This window comes from Apteryx rowi, unplaced genomic scaffold, assembly GCF_003343035.1.
Source record: "Apteryx rowi isolate R43461 unplaced genomic scaffold, aptRow1 scaffold_24, whole genome shotgun sequence".
Taxonomy (NCBI): domain Eukaryota; kingdom Metazoa; phylum Chordata; class Aves; order Apterygiformes; family Apterygidae; genus Apteryx; species Apteryx rowi.
Window position 1 is genome coordinate 4,584,910 of NW_020448752.1, and position 8,031 is coordinate 4,592,940.

Consider the following 8,031-nt stretch of genomic DNA (forward strand, 5'->3'; position numbering starts at 1 on the left):
ACTATTTATAGGCTGTGATCATGTCCCTCCTGAGATGTTTGCAAGATAAATTTAGCTCCCTTAGCTTCTCATCGTCGTATGTCTTCACGTCCAATCCTCGCTGCCTTTCCTTGTAGCAAATGAGCCGCTGGCTACGAGCACGAACTGCAGTAATTAGTGACTCACTTTCTGTGCTTATCTGGGAGAGACGTCATCTCAAATGAATCTTGATCATTCAGGGACTGGCAAGCCTGTCCAAACGTCCATTTCCAAAAGGCAGCCCGCATGGGAGCGGCGGGAGATCAGGCAGAGGAGCTCAGGAATGTGCGCGGATGGGACCTTTGCGCCTTGTGTTGGCTAGGGGTGCCGGTCGGACACGAAGAGGAGGGGGAGCTGTAGCGGGAGAGGGCCGTGGGAGTGCTCGGAGAGCTGGGGCTACGCCGTCAGGCTGCCTCGTGTGCTGTTAGGGCCGTGTAGGGAGACCATCATCCGACCTTGCCTCTTCTTCTAATGAGGCTGTGGGTCAGCACAACTCTAGTTTAAGTGCCAAGTTTTCCCAGGTGTTTCAAATCCTTAAGTGCAGTGTCCTTCAAAAGAGCATTTTTTGAGTGTTTCTTACTCCTGTTGAATGTTCAGGAATTAATTAGAGGTCTAGTGGGGGGTGGGTTTTATATTGTTTCTGACATCAAGGTGGGAACCTACCCAGAAGATATAGAAATGAACAAACAATCCCCAAACTTGAAATAAATTGCTTGGTTTTTTGTAGCTTCAGTTTGAGTTCTGCTTGTTCTCCAGTGAGAATCGAGTCCTATGTTCTCCAGTGAGCCGAGGTCACTGAAGGTGGAAATTGTGGCTCCAGTGAGGCTAGTGACAGTTCTGCCACTAATTTCAGCTGAGCCATTAATTCACCTAAGAAAGGCTATGGATGGTATTTGACAGGGAGACAGATGTTTGTTCTGCCTCTCTAACAGTATATCTGAAAATGAGTCCAAAGAGAAACTGAAATCTGTGCAGAACAAGAGCGTGAGCAGACTGTATGACTCTGGACTGGAGTAGTAGGGGGCTGGATGCGTGTCCTGCTCCGCCAGCTCTGCTGGAGAACATAGATGGACACTGATCTCTGATAATGTCAGAGCAAAGCAGCTGAACCGACCAAAGCTCGTCTGCCAGATCCCTAAGCTGAGACTGAGCTTTCTATTTGATAGTCTGGGGTATCCAAAAATACAGCTGGAACTAGCAAAATTCACTGATTTCTTGCCAGATCAGTGGCTCAGTAATCAGTGTGTCTAGCTTAATGTTGAAAAATAAAATGTCGTCTGTTCCATGATGAGGGCAGCTCTAGGGCAGCAGGGATAGAGGGTTCATCTGCAGCCTTACTGAGAAATCCTCCTCTTTCCTTTCTCGGCTCTTGGTGTACACTGCCCTTTGGATGAGAGCAGGCAGCCTCGCTCCTGCCAAAGTGACATGCTTGATGTGTAAGAAACGCAGGCTAATGTCCTAGTGAAGGCGGAAACTTTTTTCCAGAAAAGGGCACGCTGTTTGACTTAAGAGCATTGAGACTTGCTCTGACCTCTTTGTTTTCTCTTCCTGCCTTCTGCAGGCTCCCGGCACCTCTCCAGCCTCGATGGCCTGCCAAGAGAGCGAGTATTTGGATGAGCAYGGGAAGTGCACCCTGTGTAGAACTTGTATGCCTGGGCAGGAGCTTTCCAAGGTAATTTTGCTGCTCCGGAAGGAGCAAAAATCATCTAGCACCAAGGCTGTCATGGTGCTAGATAAATCCTCTGTTAATCTTTATTAGGAAAAATAATCTTAGATCCCAGTATTTTAGGAAGAGCAGAGACTCGGTAGCAAGGGAAGGCAAGCAGTTTCACTCATCACCACGGAGGGCATTGGATAGGAGGGTGAGCAGGTGGAAGTACAAGCAGGAAGGGATTTCGGATTGATGCTCAGGAGCCTCCTTCTTTCMTTTCTGCTGGTGGAAATCCAAATTTCCTCTCAGTCTGTAACCCCAAGTAAAGCGGTAGCTCTGGACAGTCCAGCCAGGCTGGATGGATATGAGCAGGACACTTCACTGAAGTCCATGAATCTGGCCCAGCCTTGGCAGTGTCAGTTCATGCTTTTGACCCACAGATACCACAGATACTTTGTCTCTTCTCCCAACAGTTCTTCCTGGGGTGCATCACTGTGGTAGGTTTCCTTCTCTCACTAAAACACGTTCCGACAACTGAGGCAACCTGTGGGCTATCGCTGGGCAGAAAAATGGCTTCCTCATTTTTCTGCATGAGATCAGGTCTGCCRTTGTCTGCTTTGCGGCTGGGTTCTGAGGATCTCTCAGGTCTCTGCATAAACAATAACTCTGCCACTGTTTGCCCCAAAAGAAGGAGTGTCGTTTCCCTCTCTGTCACTTTGGGACCTGAAGGGGCTTCCCATCCCAGTCATGAACCCAACCTTGTGTCTTGCAGGACTGTGGTGATGGTGGAGGGGGGGATGCACAGTGCATTGCTTGCCCTCCCAGGAAGTTTAAGGATAGCTGGGGACATCATGGCTGCAAACCCTGTCTGTCCTGCACCCTCATCAACCGTGTCCAGAAGTCCAACTGCACGGCGACTACCAACGCAGTCTGTGGGGAATGCCTGCCGGGGTGAGTAGAGCTGGCTCCTCGGCACGAAGAGATGCGGTAGCGATTGCAGCTGGGAGGGGACACGTAGGGAGGGGCTGGGCAGAGCGAGCGTTTATCTGAGGCCACTTGTCACACGGCACTTAAGAGGAGCTGTGGTGGTCCACAGTTGTCTCTTTGAAGACACTGCTAATGACAGGCAAATCTGACCCATCAAATGCCCCCTTTATAGCTCTGAAGAAGGCAACCTGATAGCTCCTGTGAATGAGCAGTGGAAGAATATTCCTTCCAGGCCTAAATTATTACCACGGACACCAGGATGGCTAAGGCCCAGAAAACGAGTGTCTGTAGACCACTACTATTAGTAGTTGCCTCTCCAAAGAGGGCAACAGAGACCAAGCCTAGAAAGATGAGTTGCTGTGTCCAAGCAGTCATTTGGAGGAAGCTGTGGTTTCTGTAACTGTTCATTTTTAGTTAATTTTTTAGAAGAGTTACTTAATGAAGACTGCTACGTACAATCAGCCTGTGAAATGCCATAGAACTGCAGACCATTTACTGACAAGCGATGAGACTTGGGACAGAGGAATGAATGTCAGAGCCCTGGGTGTTTTGGTCTCTTCCCAGCCAGACTTGCTAGCTGGAGCTTTTCTGTGATTTTGATTGCTACCACCCTCTTTTAGCAAGACATGGGGACTGTCCCAGAGTGATTCTTGGCAAAGGTGGCTACAGCTATGAAAAAGTAGGTCTGAATTTAGCCGGCATTTGAGACAGATGTTGTGCTTTGTGGCTTCTCAGCGTGCCGTGGCACCAAGGAAGATGGATCAGTTTTCTCTGAGCTGCCTCCTGGTAAATGAAGCAGGATGTTTTTTCAAAGCAGYGTTGGGCCAGGCTTTAAGCCAGCCAGCCCGCTGGAGTAGCGCGGGCTGACGTCGGCTGGGGAGCGCCGAGTCCCCGGGCCCTTCGCGTGGCTGATGTGCTCTGCGCTTTGTTTGGCAGGTTCTACCGTAAGGCCCGCATCAGCGGGCAGCTCGACTGGGAGTGCATCCCTTGCACCAAGCAGACGCCCTCCTCTGAGCCTCAGTGTACGTACCCAGCAGCCCTTCYGCTGCCGTTCTCTGTTCACGGGGTGCCGAGCTGTTTGCAGGATAAAAGGGGTGGTGAGGACATCCTAGAGCAGGTTCATGGTGCATGTTAAGTCATCATCCTATCACTGGTCCTTGTGACTGYGTCAACGGCAGACACAAACTCAAATGTGTATTTGAACCATTCTTTGACCGTTTTTCCTCGTTGGCCAGCTTTCTTAGCTGGTGAAAACACCAAAACACTGTCCTGTGGAGACCTGCTGGAGGAAGCACATTCATTATATAGGAAGAGGGAAGGGACAGGGAGAGTGGTGGCCTGAAGCCTCAGAAATAAGCTCCAGTGTTTTGTGACCGGTGTGTTTGCAGGTCGGTCCAGAACAAACCTGGTGAAGATAGCTGTCCCCACTGTACCACCACAAGACACAGCCCTTCTTGCACTGACCAGCAGTGCCCTGGTCATCATTGTGCTGGTACTTCTGGCACTCTCCATCATCTACTGCAAGCGTTTTTGGAAGAGCCAGTGCCAGCGAGGTGAGTCAATGTATACRATATTTCTCTGTTCCTTCTTCCTTTACCTTCTTCTGTTTACACGTTCTTCGCTCTTCCCTTGTTGTGTAGAGCATTGCCATTAGCATTGCTTTTGTTGAAGCGTGAAGTGAACCAAACTCTCCTCTGTTCACAGAGGATAAATACCTCATCATGCTTTTTTCATCTACAGGGCTTCTCTTTTGCTTTTTCTGCTCAAAGACATGGAGGAGCCTTTCTCTTCCCTAGTACTGTAATTAGTAGAAGGAGACTGTGCCATGCTTTCATTGTCAAAATTGGCGTTCTCTCTTCCTGGAGTTTCTTAAGGGCAGGCTGAGTCTGAGTAGCTTTTGGCAGGGCAGGACTCAAGCGCCAGGAAATGCTGAGGCGAGAGAGGAATATGCTTGATAGCTAGGGTTGGGGTACGCTGGCATCCATCAAACGGTACACCAGTACGCTGGCTTCCCCAGCTCCTCGCAGGCAGACATACCACATAACTGAGGACATTCTAGGGAAATAAGCCAAGCCTTTGCTCAGACTGGTTCTCCTCTATCCTCCAAGTCTTCCTGAGGACTCAGAATTTCTCGAGCCAGCGAGCAATGTTCCCAGCCTCAGCTGCACCCGGCAGATTTCTGTGTGAAGAACAGATGTCTGGTCCCTGCTGCCTGGGTGTGAAGAACCTGAGCCCCTGCTACAGGCAGGCAGAAGGTAACTGCTCCTTTTTTGGGGGGGACGGGGGGTAGAGGGCAAGGGGGGAATCGTGCTTCGTTCTAATTCACACAGTGTTGAGACACTAAGTTTCTGTTAGGAAGGCAGGAGCTGGAAAGTATCAAAGTTCCAAAGTATCAAAAGTATCAAAAAGTTTTTGAAAGTATCAAAATGTTTTCTCATGGCGCCAGTTCCTTCTAGGATCAACCCTGCTGTGGCCCCTCCTCAGCACAGAGATCAGTGCTACCAGGGATGATCTTCTAGGGCCTGTGTGGAAAGCAGAAGCCCCCCTGAATTCCACTGCGAGACACACAGATGTGCAGTGTTTTGGGACTTCTCCTAACAATCAGTTGCAGATTTTGGGCCAGCAGTGGAAATACTCACATTCAAGTCCTGTAGCTTCTGTGTCTCCCTGCAGTCAACTCCTGCCATCATTGTAACCCTGGGAGTAGGACTGACTGGACTTAGGGAAAGGCATGAAAATTGCCTTTCCCAGCAGTGACACACTGGGATAAAAGTCTGACCACTTATAGACGGCTCTTTACCCCTCTGTCCACTGGACATACAGAAGATGAGATTTAAAGGATYGGCTGGCAGACCTCTGAAAAGGGGGAAGTGTAGCGGAGGAAGAGAGAACCCAAATGTTACTAAGCTGCAGACATTTTTGATTTCAGGCCCAGTGGAAGCAGTTCAGTTCATTTCAGATGGAGAAGCCATTGGTCTTCAACTCCCAGCTCTCCAGCCTGAGTTGGAGTTGCCTCAGCCGACTGCCGTCAACCCTGCTCCCAAATCCCAGCTGGTGAGGAGCGTCCTGGAAACTCAGCCCCTGATCAGGAACTCGGGCTGCAGCGACTGCTTGGCAGGGGTCCTGTCTCCCTCTGACTTCAGGCAGGGCCCAGCCGGGGTGGCGGAGGCCCTGGCCCCTCTCTCATCGTGTGCCTCAGAAATGCAACACAAGTGGCCCCATGCCCCGGTGGAGTGTACGGAGCTCGATCTGCAGAAGTTCTCCACCCAGATGGACTTCGTGGGCAATGAAAGATCAGAGGATGCAGTGAGCCGGGTGGCTCAGAGAATCCCAAAAGAGAACAACAGTGGAGCGCTTGAAGCGAAGAATGGACTCGTTTTGGATCCGACAAGGGGCCTGTCCTCAGCCTTCCAAAATCCTACTGCTGAAAGGGGGGAGCAACTGGTAAGTTCTTCCAATCTCATCTYTTCTCTAAAATAATGTTGGCCATAGTTGGCCTCATACACAGAAGGCTGGAACTGCAGGCAGATTAGGGATGTAGGTTCCTAATATTAAGGGTAATTGATATCCAGGACTGCCTGGTAATTAGCAAAAATGATTAGCCAGATGTTTGCTGATGTGTTTGGGAGCAGACGAGGCTCCTTTTCTGTGGGTCAGGCAAGAGGCCTGGAGCAACTGGTGAGACAACATAAGTCCAGCGTGTCTACCAGAAGAAAAGAATTGTGTTCTTATTGGTGATGTTTTTTGTGAAGTGGACATGACTGGGCACTAAAGGTGGCATAAGGCCACCAGTACTCAAAGGGGCCACATTCAGATACTCAAAGGAGTAGAGTCAATTTATTGAATATATAGGCATATCTTTAGCTATGCATAATCGATGCACTCTTGAGAGGTTCTGGTACTCTTGCTCATCTGGAAAGCTGACCTGGCACTGGAAGGCAGTGATTCCTATCCCTCACCAGTTAGTTTGAAATGAACCAAATCATTAACATAATTGAGGTTCAGAAAATGGCTGGTAAAGAAATGTATTTAATAGCTTAGCTCCAGGTCATGATTTATGGAAGTGGTTTGCTAGGAGGCCCTGGAGCATCCTGAGGAGGTTGTTAGGTCTGCGGAATGGTAGTGCTGGATGGACAAGTGCCAGTCGTTTATACTTCTGTGAAGGTCCTAGGAGCACTGGCAAGCACGATTGTTGCTCATAAGACTGTCTCCAACCTTGGGGTCTTTATTTTGCCAGGTGAACGATGCCCAGAACCTTGTGACTCAGATCAGCAGCACTACAAAGGGTAAGTGTCTTTGTAGCCTCATCTTTTTCACCAAATATTTGGGGTAGCAGAGGGAGGCAAATCCTTGGAAAGGAGTTCCTCCAGAGGCCCACCATGGCTGTGTTGGGGAACCAGTCTTCACAGGGATTTATCTGACTTCCGTAGCCTTTGGTGCTAGTTTACAGAGTAGATTTTCTGTGATTCTGCCTGGAACGGCCTGAGGGTGGGTGGTGAATGGATGCTCAGCTTTTACCGGTTACCAGCCTCCATGGGACGGAGAGCCAGCTCCATGTTGCTGGGCTCTGAAAGTTAACAGTGGAGGAGATACCTGCCATGGCAGGATGGTGTTTCACCTGCTTGGCAGGGGCAGGGGCTTTAACGTGGCTACTCTGTTTGTTCTTATCCCAGGTGGGTATGTTGGTTTCTAACCGCACTTTGCTGTATTGCTGCCCCCAGGTCTCCGAGTAGCAGAGCTGCCCCATTCCTTGGTGCAGTCACTTGCCTTCTTGCTAGACCCTTCCTTGAACGGGGTGAAGAATTTCAGCCACGTGGCACTGGAGCTGGGGGTCACACCCCAACTGCTGGGAAGGATATCTGGATTTGAGCAACTCGTCACTCACTTCACCTACTCAGGAGACACTGTCACCATTCCTGTCCTGGCCCAAGCTCTGCAGCGGCTCCAGCGGTTTGATGCCTTGCTCCTGCTGTGCGATCACTTTGCTCTCAGCCAGATTCAGGGCTGCCAGTGCTGAGAGGAGACAGGGAAGGGACAGAAGAAACTCCAAGCACTGTCTTTACTGGTAGGGGAGAGGATCTGGTAGCACCATGGTCACATAATCTCTTCAGTGTGCATGTGGTGATTATGTGGAGATGGTCTTTGCATCATGGAATAGAAGCACATGAGCAGGAACATCCCTCCTGGGAGAAGAGCAGAGGAGTGCTGGGGAGGTGACAACATCATGTATCCTCACAACCTTCACCTCTGCCCTTGTGGGTAGTTGTGAGGTTTTTCTCAGGCCCCTCCAGAATCCATTTTTCTTCTGTATTTACATTTTTGTCCAGAAACTGAGCGGCCTCACAGTTGCTGTGCTGTCTGCTCTGTGGATTGGT

The 8,031-nt window shown here is 50.0% G+C and overlaps 1 protein-coding gene across 1 annotated transcript; it reads left to right on the top strand.

Moving 5' to 3' along the window:
• The first annotated feature begins 1,603 nt into the window (after positions 1-1,603).
• EDA2R (ectodysplasin A2 receptor) lies at positions 1,604-7,673 on the top strand. The gene is made up of 8 exons (XM_026066376.1): positions 1,604-1,690; positions 2,442-2,620; positions 3,593-3,678; positions 4,045-4,209; positions 4,765-4,911; positions 5,586-6,093; positions 6,860-6,942; positions 7,378-7,673. Exons 1-8 carry the CDS (start codon positions 1,604-1,606, stop codon positions 7,671-7,673), a joined length of 1,551 nt encoding a protein of 516 aa, XP_025922161.1.
• Positions 7,674-8,031: the final 358 nt, after the last annotated feature.